At 44.1% G+C, this 17,142-nt stretch overlaps 1 protein-coding gene across 3 annotated transcripts in view; it reads right to left on the bottom strand.

Moving 5' to 3' along the window:
* The window catches only part of LOC147727192 (tight junction protein 2-like), a 595,437-nt gene that overhangs the window by 162,459 nt on the left and 415,836 nt on the right, over positions 1-17,142 (bottom strand). For all 3 annotated transcript variants that reach the window (XM_086961242.1, XM_086961240.1, XM_086961241.1), the window contains 2 exons: positions 14,387-14,537; positions 13,888-13,996 (listed from right to left, as the gene is read on the bottom strand). In XM_086961242.1, coding sequence (XP_086817368.1) covers positions 13,888-13,996; positions 14,387-14,537 — 260 coding nt within the window. The remainder of the gene's footprint in view (positions 1-13,887; positions 13,997-14,386; positions 14,538-17,142) is intronic.

The raw sequence follows: 17,142 nt of genomic DNA, 5'->3' as shown, positions 1-17,142 counted from the left end.
CCGAGCAGGAGGTTCGGGACAATAATGCTGAGGTATCCCCCGGGATTACTGGCACTAGCGGTGGTATAAAAGAATCGCTTTCCAAGCCCTCTTTATACCTCTCAGTAGAAGCTAAACCTAAACGATCCAGAGGTCCAAGGCAAAAAAATCAGTGCTAGACCCTGGTACAAAGATAACACCTCTGCGCTCTTACTTCAAGGCAATTCCCCAGGTCTTGAATCTTGCACAGTCCTGACCATTTCTCTACAGTAACTTCTTCTGAGGCAATTTTTAGTCCAACATTAGCCGGAAATATGGCCACTGTCTCTGTTTCTCCAATCACGGAAAGCATACACATAGCTGCAGAACTTGAAAACCTTACAGTCTTTGAAGGTGACAATGACGCTATAATGCCCTAAAATCCAACACGAGTAACACAAGACAGGCAGACCCTGGCCTCCCTGATAGCAGTAACACGTTTGAAACAAATGAAAACCGGACATCAAAACCAGATAATCTATCTCAGGGAACTTGAAGCTCTTCAACTTCGGATCAGTACGCTCAGGGCACTATACAGCATTAAGTAAATTTTTCTAAATCTCTTAGTTCCGAAGAGCAATTGCTACCAGAAGTTGCCGTCTCTACTCCAGCTTCAGACCTCTCTGCAATATTAACTATGATTACAAATCTGACAGTCGACATTAAACGTGGATTTGAGGAGTCATCTAAATCCAAAGAGAGATAAGGTCCTACTGTGAATCACTAGACAGCAAAATTGACGGGTTATACTCAAGGACGGGAGCCTTGGAAGAGACAACAGCAGTAATGTCCATAGAACTTGACAACGCTAAAGAGGAGATATTGAAGCTTAAAAGAGAAGACACTGCACTGGTGGAAAGAATAGAGCATTTGGAAAATAATGAGAGGCGGTGTAATATACGCATCCTAAATGTACCAGAAGCAAATGAAGGCACTAACATTAAGGCATACATTATCCAACTCCTAATTAAAACCTTAAATCTAAAACACACAGAGGAGGAGCCTAATCTGGACATTCAGCGGATTCACGGGGATCCATTCAGGCGTAATCCGCAACGTACAAAGCCCCGCAAGATACTAGTGAATTTTCACACGTTTCAACTCAAGGATCATATCTTAAACTTAGCTTTAAAACAAAAATCCTTCACAGGTGATGGTTTTTCTTTCCAAGTGCACTCTGACTGGTCGCGAGCGACCCTGGATAGACAATGGGAGCTGGGTCGGAGGATGGAGGCATTCAGAAATCTGGGAGCATCTGTCCAGTTGAACTTCCCTGCAGCTCTTAAGATCATGCTAAACAACAAAATGTTTACCGTCCACACTGTCCAAGCAGCAGATGAACTATTGCTAACTTTAGGTACCTCTAAAAAGTAATTCCAGCTGCTTCTATACAATCAAGCTCATAGAGTTTATAGTGCTTACTCTTGAGTGAGAGCATAAAAATCTTAACTCAACATGATCCTGCCTAATAGAAGGAAAATAGAAGGTAAATTTAATAGTTCAATTCAGAAAAGAAGGAAAAAAGGGAAAGGGGGATCACTTTAATATCACTCTACTATCACGAAAAGCTTTATTAATAAAGAAAAAAGAAAAAAAAAATGGGAGGTAAAAAAGGAAAAAAAAAACAAAAGCAAAAAAAAGAACACATACCACATATTAAAATCTATAAAAATCAGGAGTGTATGAACTCCTTTCTCCTTGCACAAAACCACATATAGACACCACTTTAAGTTATCTATCTAGTCAAAACTCCACACTGAGGCTCATTAGATTTAGGCATATTCGGTCCTCCACTATCCTAATCTAAGAACGTCCCGCCCGAGCCTAGATAGAGTATCAGGGGTATCACAAACCGGATTTCTTCCGGTTGGATAATCAAGGGTTCCTCAGGGGTGGGGGGGAGGTGATCACGAGGGAAGGGGTTAGGGGAATAGAAAAGAAAATGTTTCTCATTTCTAAAATGGCGGTTGATAATTGCATAAATAAAAAATGGGCGAATCTAGCTTATTTTAGCAACATTAAGGGGAATGTATTGGCAGGACTCTTAATCAATATCAGTAGATACGCCAAGTATGAGTACCATTAAGATTCTCTCCTGGAATGTTAATGGCCTGCGCACCAAACCTAGAGCTAGCACAATAGTACAATATATCCGAGATTTTGGTGCCCAGGTCATTATTCTCCAGGAGACACACCTGGTTGAAGCAGAAATATTAGATTTGGTAAAAAAGAATAGATGGATAGACCTATCAGTCTCTACTTCTCAGACAGTTAATACAAGAGGGGTTGTCATTCTATTTAAAAAAAACATCACTACAAAACTCTAGAAACAAAGGGTCGATCCTCACGGTAGATGGGCAATCGCGACTGTTATGATTGGGGGGGTCAAGCATTACACTGGTAGGCTATTATGGGCCTAATTGCGATGACCCATCTGTCCTGGCCACGTTGTTCTCTGAGCTGTTACATTTTCCAGAACCCATGTTAATAGCGGGAGACTTTAATATTGTGCTTGATCCGAAGTTGGACAAGTCTACTTCTAGCAGACAACAGGTACATTCTAAATCTAGAGATCTTTTAATTAAAAATATGCATCAATATAGATTTATTGATATTTGGAGGGTAATGTCAGGTCTGAAATCTGGCTTTTCTTTTAGAAACTATAAGTACCGTCATAGATCAAGGATCGATTTTATATTGGTTAACAAGCGTTTGGAAAAAGTCAGTAAGGGATATAACTTATTTACCATCACACCTGTCCGACCACTCGGCAGTACTTTTGGACCTTGAACTACAGTCCCAAAACGCGACAAGGTCATGGACAATCAACAGATCCTTTCTTACTTCTCCTGAGGATCTGGACTATCTTAAGGGGGAGACGCAAGAATTCTTTAAAATCAACATTGGCTCTCCGTCATCTAGTTTAGTATGGGATGCTTTTAAATGCTCTTTGAGAGGGATCGTCAAGAATAAAACTTTGTATCGTAAGAAACAATACACCCAAGAGGTTACACTGATAGAGGCCAATATACAAAAAGCTCAATCAGATTTAGAAAACTCAAATAATTGTCCAGACCATGTTATACAGACCAAACAGGAGGAGCTTACGAAACTTAAAGGTCAAATGGCTTCTCTATTAAATCAGCGTATTTTGCAGAGGTGGGAAGCTAGTAAACTAGCTAATTTTGAATTCGGTGAAGGGGCAGGCAAATTATTAGCCTGGAAGTCCAGAACAGACCAAACAGGCAATAACATTGGCTCTATAATATCGGATTCTGGTACAGCATCTTCGGATCCTGAAATATGGTAAGCTTTTAAAGATTTTTTCCAGGCTATTTATAGAGAGGACAATAACATTACCTCTATTGATGTAGAAAACTGGCTTAACAAAATTACCCTACCGGTACTCTCTAAAGAACAGGCGAACCTATTAGACCACCCAATTACGGTGGAGGAGGTATCATCTGCAATATTAAACAGTAAATCTGGGAAGGTGGCAGGCCCGGATGGTCTTCCGGTAGAGATCTATAAATATATTGCAGCCGATATCGCCCCTTTTCTTACCAAGCTATTCAGCCTGATACTGGTAGAAGGCAATTTACCTCCTACATCGTGGAGCAAAGCTTCCATTACGTTAATTTTGAAACCAGGCAAAGCAGCTACGGCCTGTGGTTCATATCGCCCAATTTCAGTTCTCAATGCTGACTATAAGATTTTTGCGTCTATATTAGCCAAACGATTGGGACAGGTGGATCCCTTAATCTTACATCCTAACCAAAAGGGTTTCGTTAAGGGCCGCCAACTCTACGAGTTAATATATGACCTAATAGGTGCAATAGGCATGGCAACTAATTCATCACTGCCCTTGGCCATTCTCACCTTAGACGCTGCCAAGGCCTTCGACAGGGTTAATTGGAAATACCTGTCGGGGGCCTTGGAAAAATTTGGGGTGGGCCGAGCTTTTCGTAGAGCGGTGGAACTATTATACCACGAACGTTCAGCCTCGGTCTTGGTTAACGAGGGACTGTCGGAACCTTTTACAATCACAAGAGGCACCCGGCAGGGTTGTCCGCTTTCGCCCCTACTCTTCGATATCTATATGGAGCCATTCGCTTAATTAATTCGTGAAGATATTAATATCACTCCATTTAGTTACAGAGATTGGGAAAAAAAGTATCCCTATACGCTGATCTCATGATCTTAACATCTGATATCAACACAGCGTTTCCGTCAGTCATTAATCTGGCACAAAAATTCGGCAATATTTCTGGCTATGAAATTAACACCACGAAGACTGAGATTATGGCATGGAACACCACTAATACGCCACTTCCAGTACAACCCTGTGATAGTATGAGATATTTAGGTATAAAAATCTTAAAAGATATCAATCAGATCGCCCATACAAATTTTACTCAGGTAGCCAAAGACTGCAGGAACTTAATGAATTCTTGGAGACATCTTCCATTGACGCTCTTAGGTCGATCAAATTTGGTCAAGATGTCCATTTTACTTAAGTTGACCTTTATTTTCAATAGTTTACCACTTTACTTTGAAAAGAAAACAATAGCAAAGATGCAGAGTGACATTACCTCATTTATATGGAGGAACAAGATAGCAAGAATTTCTTGGAATAAGCTAAGGCGTCGCACGGAGAAGGGGGGTTTGGCCGGCCCTGATATTCAAATTTATGCCTGGGCATTTCAGCTGACATATGCCCGAATCTTATTTTAAACTCCAGCTGATCAGGGTATCGGCCTTATGTTTTTAACACTACTAAAATGTGAAGATTTAAATCAGACGGGATTTTTATTCAAGTTTGGAGATCCCAATTTTTTTAAAAAGATTAAGTTGAAGATACTACAGGGCCTAGCAAGAACTTGGTATAATCTGAGAACAATTACCAAAATAGGTTACTATTCTAACGGTTCTCCAATATAGGATCTTCCGGATCTACCTGAGTGGTCTAAAGATGCATTGATAAGCCCGATAAAAGAAGCTGGGATCTTAACTTGGGGAGATCTCTTTTTTGAAGGGGAAATGCTCTCCTGGGAACATCTAGTGAGAAAGGTAGGCCCCAATCGATCAAGACTTAAATTTCTCCAGATCTCTAGTTGGGCGATTGCACAAAAATCTGACTCCACTCGTCGTCCAAAGCGATTACTGGGAGACAACAGTCAACTAGAGTCTTCCTTACTTGACAATGCCCTAAAAACTAAAGAGGTTTCCCATTTTTACAACCTAATCCTAGAGGAAATAGACAGAGTATTCCACCTTCCAGATCAACTTTGGGGTTCTCTTTTGCCGACATTAAATGTGAATGAATTATGGGAGATATCCTTCACTGTGCTATGGGATATTGTTAAACCAGCTTGGCTGTGAAGAAACCACTTTTTTACCCTTCACAGGGCTTATTATTCTCCTCAGAGGTTGTCCAAATTTTCATCCGGTACACCAGTAGCTTGCCCCCAGTGTGGTCAAATTGCTGCCTCTGACGCACATATGTTTCATGATTGCCCACATCTAACATCTTATTGGCAATCAATAAGCAACAAATTAACATCTTCTACAGGCACCACTGTGAATATAGACCTAGGCCTGGTAATTCTTGGAGTAAAGGACAAAAAACGCACTGCAAATAATAACCTTTTGTTCTACTCAATCTTGGTAGCTCGACGTGAGATTTGTAGGCGTTGGAAAGAGGCCTCTCCCCCGACACTACAAGACTGGAGTTCCTCCATGCTCTATATATCAAACCTTGATCTTTCCAGAGGAGGAAAACCAGAAAAAAGAGCTTTCTGGTTGAAACTCGATTGGTCTCAATAACTAGAAACTGTTTTTTTTTTTCCCCCAGTTCCAATGATTACGAAGCCATGTCGTACTCATTTCGCTTATTCATGTCTGTCTTTGATATTTAAGGTCAATTTGTGGTATAAGCAGTGGTGTAATTTGGCTAATGGCAAGTTCCATCTTAAGAGTACATAAGGGTCTGTGACCAAGTGTGAAACTGACCTGGCTGTAGGGTCCTGGCACTCCTCCATAACGATTGACCCCTACCAGTCCTGTACTGAGACAGCATGTCTGTTTTTTCAAGTCACACGTTTTTCGAGCCCACGATACTGATGGGCCAGCCATGGTTGAGATGAGGAACAAAAAAAAAAAAACAAAAAAAAAACTTTCTTGCTAAAGGTTTGTTAACTTTGTCATGACAGAAGAGAATCGTAGCTGACAACCATCTAGCTATAGTTGCCTTTGTTACAGCCTGACCCAAGGTGGCTTGACCATAAGCAACAAAAAGCTGATTAGATTTGCGTATGTCCTTTGTTTTTTGAAGATAAAACTTTAAACACCGTTGCACATCCAGGGAATGCAAAACCCTCTCCGCCGGAGTTTTAGGATCCGGGAAAAAAGTCTTGAGTTTGACAGGCTGATTGATGTGAAATTGGGTCGGCACCTTTGGGATGAATCTTGGGTTGGTTCGAAGCGTCACAAAGTCTCTAGAGAATTGCAAGAAAGCGTGAGCAATCGTGAAGGCCTGTATCTCACTGACTCTGCGAGCTGAGGTGAGAGCCAGTAAAATCGCCACTTTCCAAGTTAGAAACTTCAGTTCTGCTTTATGAATAGGTTCAAAGGGCCTTTTCAGAAGTTGGGACAAAACAATATTGAGATCCCATTCAGGAGGAGGACGAACTGGAGGAAAAGCTCGGAATAGTCCTTTAAGGAATTGTTTGATCAAAGATGATGAACATAAAGATGGTCTGTTCGAACTCTTTCTGAATCTGGATATTGCCGCCAGATGTACCTTAATGGACAAGAGAGCCAGTCCTGCCCTAGCTAAGGACAGCAGATAAGGAAGGATGTCCACAGGTGGAGCTTGGAGTGGATGAACATAATTTTCTCCACACCAGGAACAGAACCGTTTCCACTTAAAACGATATGTCTTGATGGTACTTTGCGCACGGGCCTGTGATAAGATCGCCCTGCAATCTGAGGAGATGTTAAGATCCTTGAACTCTAAGAAGTCAGGAGCCAGGCGTGCAAGTGCAGTGACTGAGCATCTGGATGTTGGATCAGACCCCCTTCTCTTGTTAACATTGACACTGTCGGTTTGAGACGAAGTGGAAGCTGCTGAGAGAGTAGAAGAAGTTCCTGAAACTAATACTGCCTAGGCCAACGGGGAGCAATGAGGTTGAGAGTGCAATGCGCTCTCTTCATTTTTTGAAGTACTTTCGGTATGAGCGGGATCGGAGGATAAGCGTATGCAAATATCCCGGACCATCTCATCAAAAGGGCATTTCCCCTTGACCCCTGTTGAGGACACCTGCTGGCATAAAATAGGCATTTGCTGTTCTGTTGTGTGGCGAACAGATCCAGTGTTGGTGTTCCCCATGTTTGAAAGATCCTCTCCACTTGCTGTTGTTCGAGTTCCCATTCGTGACAGCCTGTAAAAGCCCTGCTGAGGTTGTCGGCTAGAGAGTTCTGAATACCTTGTACATGTTATGCTCTGAGGGATATGCCATGGAGTATGGCCCATTCCCACATTTGAGCTTCCAGCGACAGGGTGAGAGATTTCGTTCCCCCTTGCTTGTTTATATAATACATGCTGGTGGTATTGTCCGTGCGCACCAGCACTGACGAATTTGCAACCGTTGGAAGGAAGGCTTGTAGGGATAGAAAGATGGCTCTCCGCTCCAGGCTGTTGATGTGTTTCTTCCGGTACTGACGAGACCATCGCCCTTGAATCTGAAGGTCCTGGAGGTGACCTCCCCAGCCTTCCATGGAAGCGTCTGTTGTAAGGATGAACTCCGGTATGTCTTGGAGAAATGTGAGGCCGGGCGACAAATTGTGCGCCTTCGACCACCAAAGAAGGGCTTGCTTCATCTTGGATGTTACTTTGATGCGATCATCGAACGATCCGTCGACTTTCCTCCACTGTCGAAGTAATTCCTCCTGCAGTGGCCTCATTCTGAGTCTCGCCATAGGGATGAGGCTGATTGCAGACGAGCACATCCCTAGAAGGGAAGCAAATGCTCGAACCGAAAGTGACCTTCTTGCAAATATTTGGTTTGCCAGCTTTAACAGTTTGTTTTGCCGTTCCTGAGTTAAGAACGCTTTGCACTGGCATGTGTCCAACACCGCTCCCAGAAAGGTCAACTCCTGGCGAGGTTGAAGCTGAGATTTGCTGGAATTGAGGGTCAGTCCCAGATTTGAGAATAGGGAGAGGGAACTGTTGACAGCCTCCATCGTGGATTTTCTTGATGGCCCTGTTAGCAGCCAGTCTTCGAGGTATGGGAAAACTTGTATTCCCTGTGACCTCAGCATGGCTGCCACCGGGGCCAAACATTTGGTAAATATTCTTGGCGCCGATTTCAGGCCGAATGGAAGCACTTTGAATTGAAAGTGGACGCCAGCCACTGCAAATCTCAGGTATTTGCGATGTTTTGGGTGAATAGGAATGTGGAAGTAGGCGTCTTCCAGATCCAGAGAAGCCATAAAGTCCCCTTTGTTGAGACAATGCGAATGTCTGTTAACGTTACCATGCGAAAACTCTGTTTCTTCAGATATTTGTTGAGTTTGCGCAGATCTAATATTGGACGCCACTCTCCTGAATTTTTCTCTACGAGGAAGAAGCGAGAATAAAATCCTTTCCCTTTCTGAGAGGCAGGAACTCGTTCTATCGCATTCTTGTGTAGCATTGTTAAGGCCTCTTTGAATAGTAAGTGAAGACGAGGGGGAGGGGGACCCCTGGGTGGAGCTGTTGGTGGTTTCTGTAAAAACTCCAGAGTGTGTCCATTCCTGACAAGATCTAGGACCCACTGATCCGAAGTTATTTTCCGCCACTGTTGGTAAAAAGCGGAAATTTGGGCGCCCACGGGAAGGGGAGGATAGATGACTGGCGTCCGGCAAAGCTCATTGGCGCTTGTTGGAATCACGCCCTTGATTGTTTGAGCGCCGTTTCCCTCCCTGACGAGAGAAACTACCAGAGGCAGGTTGTCTGTAGGATGACTGATAGTACGGTTGTTTGTACTGGGACTGGTACTGTCGATTTTGCTGGTTGGAATAGTTCCCTCTTGAAGAGTAACCACGGCCTCTTGCTCCTCTAAAGGACCCTCTCTTGTATTGTAGGGTACCTAGAGATTTGGCAGTGTCCGTATCCGTTTTTATAGCCAGCAAAGCGTCATCGATGTGTTTTCCAAAAAGTGAATCCCCATCGTACGCCATGTCCAAGATCTTCGTTTGGACCTCAGGTCTGAAGGTGGTAGCCTTAAGCCAACCTTGGCGCCGAAGGACTGCTGCTCCCGCCAACTGTCTAAAGTTGGTGTTGCAAATATCAAGGGCACAATCAATGATTTCCGATGCCGCCCTTTCTCCCTCAAGTACGATTCTGCGTACCTCCTGTTGACTATCCTCAGGGATCAGATCAAGGAACTCAGACAGATCTGACCACATTTGCCTATCATAACGGGCCAGAATTGCTTATGAATTAGCTGCCTTAATGGAGACTGCTGCATTAGCAGAGAACTTCCTCCCAATTGCATCCAGTCTCCTGCCTTCCCTGTCAGGTGGCGTCGAAATTGGATTTGAAGGGTTCTTGGACCTCTGCTGTGCTGCCTGAGATATGACCGAGTCCGGTCGAGGGTGTCCAAATAAGCAAGATGGAGTATCAGGTGGAGCTCAATACTTTTTCTCAATTCTTGGAAGGACTGTCAGAATGGAAGCAGGTGTTTTCATGATGTTTTGGCCCTTCTTCCATATGTAATCGATAATAGGTATCGCTCTGGTGACTCTGCGATACCCCTCTTTAAAGTCATGCAAAAAGCAGTCAGACTGCTCAACTGTGACAGACAGTTCAAATCTACTAGCAGCACGGTGCATAAGATTGTGAAAGCCGCCAATATCCTCAGGCGAAGAATCCGACGGGCTTGGAACAGGCGGTGAAGGCATGGGAATGACCTAATCATCCCACGGATCCATAGGTGTATGATCCGGCAACTCGCCCTCTTCCCTGCCCTCATCATCATCCTGAGAAGAGGTATCAGTATCAGCTTAGGGTGCAGGGCCAGTGTCCTGCCTTGGTGACAATGAAGCTTGCGGTTATGGAGGCCTTGGCATGTCAACTGGGAGAGGCTGCACCGAAGGTGTAACTGAAGCTGGAGGAAATCTCTGGCGATAGTCTGCCAGCATAGCTTGCAAACCTTGGATCAAAGTAGGTGGGAGATGACTTGTGTCCTCTGAACGAGAGGGTCTGGTATGGGGCGAATGGTATGGCATTGACAACTCTTCATTCGCATAATGCTCTTGGTCATAGTCCTCATCATCCTCATGATATTTGATGTTCAATTGGGAAGGGTGGCGGGCAACCCCAAAAGGTCCCCCATCCTCTCCGTCGTCATCAGATTCTTCTTCCATATAAGTCTCCAAAAGATGTGATGGAACGAGTGGAGAAATGTGAGAGTAGTCTCTTTGATAAGTTTTCATCTGAAAATGAGTATATTGCACCCTCTTTGGAGGTGTGCTGTGCTGCAGATGAGCTGATGTCAATGCTCTCATATAATTAGTCAACGATTAACCTGTCGACATTGGAATTGCAGATGACATTTCCGTAGACGGAGCTGCCGTTGACGGTATAGATGTTGCCGTCGACGAGACCGTCGATGATGTCTTTATCGACGAACACTTCGTCGACGAGGTCGTCGATGGTGTCTTAGTCGACGAGTCCTTCGTCGACGAGGCAGTCGATGGTGTCTTCGTCGACGAGTCCTTCGCCAACGAGGCCGTCGATGGAGTCTTCGTCGACGAGTCCTTCGTCGACGAGGCCGTCTATGGTGTCTTCGTCGACGAGCCCTTTGTCGACGAGGCCGTCGATGGTGTCCTCGTCGACGAGTCCTTTGTCGACGAGGCCGCTGATGACTTCGTCGACGGAACTGCCGTCGACGGGCCTGAAGATTTCGTCGACGGGGCCTTAGTCGACATGGCTGATGGAATCTTCGTCGACGGAGCCGTCGACGACGGGACAGTCGACGATGATTTCGACAGCAAAATTTTTGCAGACACCACAGGAGAAGTGATAGCCGAAGTGGTGACCGTAGCAGAAGAAAAAGAAGAAGTAGAAGTCACAGTAGTAGTACTCACAGTGGACGGTCCTGAAGAAGATGCACTCTTTGAGGGTTCTGAGACTCTGAGAGGATTTAAGTTTTTTCTTCCTCTCAGGAGAAGAGCTCTCTCTGGATCTGGCTCTCTTGCTGGAGGTAGAGGCCTTGTCCTCATCATCTGTGGAAGATGATTTTAACCACAAAAGAACCCTTGCCACTCTATCCCTGATAGTTTTTGAAGGGAAGGTACGGCAAATTCTACAATCCTTCACAACATGTGAGGGGTGCAGACAATAAATGCAGTCAGAGTGCTGGTCGTCCACATGGACCCTCTTCTTATAGCAAGTTCCACAAGCTTTGAAAAGAGCCTTCTTTTCAGACATTTTGAAGAGAAAAAGACAAAAACTGAGTAGGCACTCAGGGAGACTCCCTTACACACGAAGTGCGGTGAAAATCTGAGGAGAACTGCCTGAGCTGGGAAGGTTCTAGAGGGTGAGGACAGCTGATAGGCTGAGGCTACTATTTCAGGTCTTTTTACATAATGAGGTAGATAGGCTGCTAAGTTTTGGGCCTAGCTAGGCCTTAGGCTTTTCCAGCCTACTACAAGAAAGTTTTTAGGCACTGCTATTGTATATATTTTTACCGTGGGACTCCCGCCTCGACGACGGGGAATGATTCAGGCATGTGAATCTATGAAAGATACCCCAATACTGGATAAAGTACAGTGACCCATCAGTAATGCTAAACCACGTTTAGTACAGTGGGCCATCCCCATTCTTTAAACAAGCCACTGCCCAAAGAAACGAGTGGTGCGCGGGCAACAGCGAGCGATCTGTTTTTAATTATCGCGCCCGTGTCTGGGCATGATAATTCAAAACAGATGTCGCCCGTGCGGGTAACCGCAAGCAATAGGCTGTGGGCGGATCAAAGGCGGGACATGCACCAGCCTTTGCCTAATTGCGTGATGTCTTTCTTAGAAAGACGCACGCAAAGCCCCATAGCTTGTGACAAAAACAAAAACACACGCACAAGCGTGTAGTGAGATTTCTAAAGCCCCTTACTAAAAGTCTCGCAAGCAGTGCATGCGCGCTGCTTTAGGCTCGACCAAAAAAGGTAAAGATACTACAATCAGTATGCGGCTTCATCATTTAGAAATAAAACTAAATTAGGAAAAATTCCAACATTAAAAATACAATTTCGATTTTGGGATATTTTTGTATGGGAACAAATTCATATATTTTATAATTTGTGTATTTGTTTGATGTTTACTTGTTGCTATATTTTTGTGCGTTGTTTTGAGGTTCAAATTAAAGACACTGCTCAGACCAGGGTCTCTGGCTTTCAGAATTGATTCAGTGGGTGTCCACAGAGATTATTAGTATAGGAACTGGTGGACTAGGATGTGGCACATAAGCTTAACATTACTGAAATAACATATTTAGGGTGCAGCATATCTATGGGAAAGAACCTGATAGAATGTGCAAATGAGGGCCTATGTGAGCTTTCAAGGACTGGGATGGCAAGCAATAGAAGGGCTGCTGAAAGATTCCACTCTAAAAGGGTATCATGTTGTACCCTAAACAGGGAGAAAAATAAAGACAAACAATGGAATGTTGGAGCAGAAGGTCGAGGTCTACACTTGCCATTATTGCCACTCCACTGCCTCCAGCGGAGTTCCCAACATTCCTATGTACTAGGATTTTCCGAACTAAGGCGGGTCATTATGATGGCTGGCGGACATTAGTGCGCCCACCATCATAACGGTGATGGGACCGCCCGCCAGACGTGCGGCGTCCCACCAGCTCAATTAAGATGGGCGAGCCACACAGTGGCGGGCGCATCGTGGCCTTTTCACATTGCGGACGGTGCTGCTGGCTGCAGCATCGTCCTCAATGTGAAAAGGCCACAATGTGCATTTCCGTGCAAAACGTGGCAGGCACCACGTGATGCCTGCCACCTTGTGCATGGAAATGTAGGGGGGTACCCACAGAGGGGGCCCGCAATGGGCCCCCAAAGCCAGTCTCCGCCTGTCTTTTTGCAGCGGAATATCCGCCGCAAAAAGGCAGGCAGATAGGCTCATCCTAATCACTACGGCGGTGCCTGCACAGCACGGCTGCTATGATGCCCTGGTTCCGAGTTCCGCAAGGCTGGTGGGAAAGGACCCCCTTGCGGTACCATGGCGGACGCCACAGAACCAATGCGATTCCCACCGCCATCCTAATTTGGCAGTGGGTGAATAACATTGTGATGGGAGGAGGATCCTCCCGCCATCATAATGAGCCCCTCAGTGCGAATTATTAATCTGACATCTCTTTGCTGGAAGCCAGAGCAATGTAGATGTGAAACTGAGAGCTACAACCAGCAGAAAGGGAGGTAGTATTAATGTACACATGATTATTAAGGCATACCTTAGAGAAGTGCATTCAATGAAGGGGCCAGATCTCCAGAAACAAGCGAGCAGATCTCAGATGGCACAGAGAAAGGCCACCAAAAGATTAAATAAATAGAAGTACTATGAGCAGAGCTTCAATATTGTAAACAAGCTTGTACAACAGATTTGAAGGCTGGTGGTTCTTTATCTGTGAATACATTTAACATTTCTTTGTAAACACTTAGAAATCAAAATGGATTGCAGTGTGGAAGCAACAAAATAGAATCTTTATAGATTTAAATGTGTTTCGCATGATTAGTTGGGATTGATATGTAACATGAAAATAGGAACACATTAACAATGGAAGGAAAAAAATAGCTTGACTGGTTTTCAAAGCATGCTTACCATCAAATCTACTTTGGGCCAAAATGGTCACATCTTCGCCTTTTGGAATCTCCAAGAGATAAAGCACTGCGTCTTCCCGAACGATGCACCGAAAGTCCTGGTCGTTCACCTGAGTCAGATTTAAAAGAAATCATGTATAATTTGTTCATCATCCTGCATATTTCAGACCAATCTAAGAGGCAAATTTAAGCATTTCACATACACAATGTTTTTTATCTGAAGAATCGCCTGTATGTGTGAATATCACATACTAAATTACTAAATATCTACATTTGTGTCTAAAAGTCTTTCAAACCAAATACCCTACATTAAGAAGCACATTGATTATCAAACATACTGCCCTATGAATTAAAAATTCACAAACTACAAGAAAGGCTGTATGTTTAAGCATTCATTATAAAGTTATAAAACTCTATAAAATCCTTGGAGTAAATACAAATCTTGAGGTCAGTATACATTGAGCTAAATTGAATTCCCTACTCATAAAAGAGACACTTACCTTAAGTAGCTGATCCCCCTCCTGTAGACCCTCCAACTGTGCAGCACTGCCATCTTGGAGTCCGGCAACAAAGATCCCAACATCATTTCCACCGGCCAGTCTCAGACCAACGCTGTCACCTTTTTTGAATTTCATCATTTTCGTGTTGGGACTGCAAGAAAAAAAACTTAATGTATGAACGTACTGGCTTGTTTAAGAGTAATGGTAAGCATTTTACACTACATCAGACTTAATGTAGACTTCAGCCCTTTACTCCAAATATAGTCTAACAGTGACTGCCAGAAACTATTGTTAGTTAGTGGATCTAACCATCTGCCACTTAGGTCGTTTTGTTGCCACTTTACTATGTCTTCTACTATTCAGAGGGAGCATTTAAAGGTCAGTAGACAAGTGAAAACTTGTTTTTTTCCAAGATTATTACATCATTCCATAATGAAGAGCTAGAACCCGGAAAAATAATCACTTCTTTAGGTAAATTCTATAGTCCACAGATATGCAACGGCTCACACACTCTCCTCTTGTTGGCAAATGCTGAGTTTTATATCAGGTAAGTTAAGAAAGGCAGACCTGTACTTGCCTGGTTATGATATAGCAATTTAAATTCCTATATAACCTTCCTGGGCCTCACTAATACTATAACACAGCAGTCATTCAGCCAATTGTAGTTCAAACAAGCTGCATAATTATTAACTTAACTGCATGGACCTTTTAAACTTGCACATGACAGAACCACTACAGGTCATGTTCATCACCCAGTACTGTACCACTCCAGAGTGGTACATCCTTCCTTAGTGACCGCTGCTTTCAGGTTTTCGAGGGGGATGCGGTGTCCTCTAGACTACCTCTGAGCTGTGGGGTTCCACAGGGCTCTGCCTTGAGCCTGACGCTCTTTAATATCTACATGAGGCCTCTGGCAGGGGTAGTTCATCCGTTTGGCATTAAGAACGTCAGCTATGCAGACGACACCCAGCTAGTGGTGTCCTTACACCACGCTGAGGGGTCGTCTAGCTTCCTGGGCCCTTGCCTAGAGGCAGTAGCTGGGTGGATGGAGCTCTCTTACCTCAGAATCAACGGAGATAAAACAGGGATAATGCTGTTGGGTAACTCATCACCCACTGTCTCTGTCCACCTGTGGCCGGCATGCCTGAGCCCCGCAGCCCCGCGAAACCACAGATAAAGAGCCTTTGTATGTGGCTTGACAGCTCTTTTAATTTCGCGCATCAAGCAACCTCACTTTCAGCAATTTGCTGCGGATTGATGAGGATGCTTCGCAAAATTATTCCCCTCCTTCCCTTCCAGGCGAGAAGGATAATGGTTCAAGCACTTCTACTGTCTCGCCTGGACTACGGGAATATTTTATACCTTGGAGCTCCTCAAGCCACAATAAACAAACTGCAAGTAACGCAGAATTGTGCTGCATGGATGCTTCTTCAGATCCCACAATGGCAATCGGCAAGACCAGCATTGAGACAGCTACACTGGCTTCCGATCCTAGCCAGGATACAGTTTAAAGCTATGTGTCTGGCACACAAGGCCATGTGGAAAACGGGTCCACCGATTATGCACTCACTAATAACCCCATATCTCCCTCATAGAACTCTATGTTCTAGCTCTATACATCTGGCTACCACCAAGAAAATAAAGAAGGTGAGATGGGGCGGACGCTCTTTCTCATTCACTGCTGCAAAGTTGCGGAATTCCCATCCCCAGGCTTTGCGGGGGAACAAAACTCTTTTGGTCTTCCGTAAACTTTTAAAAACCCATTTGTTTGGAATGCTTGTATAGCTATGCGGACCGGCCCTATTCTGTTCTTCCTTTCTTCAGCGCTACGAGGCCTCCGGGTAGTTCGGCGCTATAGAAATAAACTTTCATTTATTCATTCATTCAGAGCAATAGATCACACATCATAAATTGAACAGGCCGCCGAATAACGTATGACATCTGCTACATACCTCGGCCTACCATAGGACTCGAGTTAGGTCCAAAACAGCAGGTCTAAGCTACCTGCCTACTATAAACCCTTCTTAACATCTCACAACGACAGTCACATATGGAATAACACTTACAAAGTCCATCATAGCAGATCTCCTGATCATTTCTCCTTCCAACCAATGCCTGCTCAGTACGATAAACAATTTCAGAATAGACAACCGAGTAGAATATCCTGCATGAAAGGAGAAAAGGGGCGATTGTTCCCGGTAGTATCCGCCCTAGTGTAATAGGTGTAAAAAAGTGATATCCAGATGTCCAAAATAGGAAAACCCCATACCCATTGAAAACGATGACTTGATATAGATGCAGAACAGCTATGTCCTGGATCTAATTCCAGTATAATAACCGGTTTAGTGGACTGTAATCATAAGAAATACCATAAAGGGGACCTGCAGAGCTCAGCAAAGCTACTGGCTTACTAAAAACCATATACTGCACGCCTATCTTTCACTTCTTATCCTAACACAATAGTAAGCGATGCGTCCCATAACAAGATAAACGAACCTCGGCGGTCATCATACACAACATGGAAACACTTTCGACATAGAATCAAAACAAAGACAACACACTTCCAATCACACGCCCTACAGAATAGGTTGCTACCCAAGTAGGTAATTGATTCAACATCCCACATAGGGAAAGGAAGCACTACATAAATGTTACAATACAGTCAAATCTCTGCACAAACAGAGCTTTGCACAGGGATCAGAATTGTGAGTTGCGTGACTAATATTGGGTCCTCCTTCCCGCCAAACATTTTTTTG

This window comes from Lissotriton vulgaris, chromosome 3_1 (assembly GCF_964263255.1).
Source record: "Lissotriton vulgaris chromosome 3_1, aLisVul1.2, whole genome shotgun sequence".
NCBI lineage: Eukaryota > Metazoa > Chordata > Amphibia > Caudata > Salamandridae > Lissotriton > Lissotriton vulgaris.
This window is presented reverse-complemented; position numbering and strand designations above follow the sequence as displayed.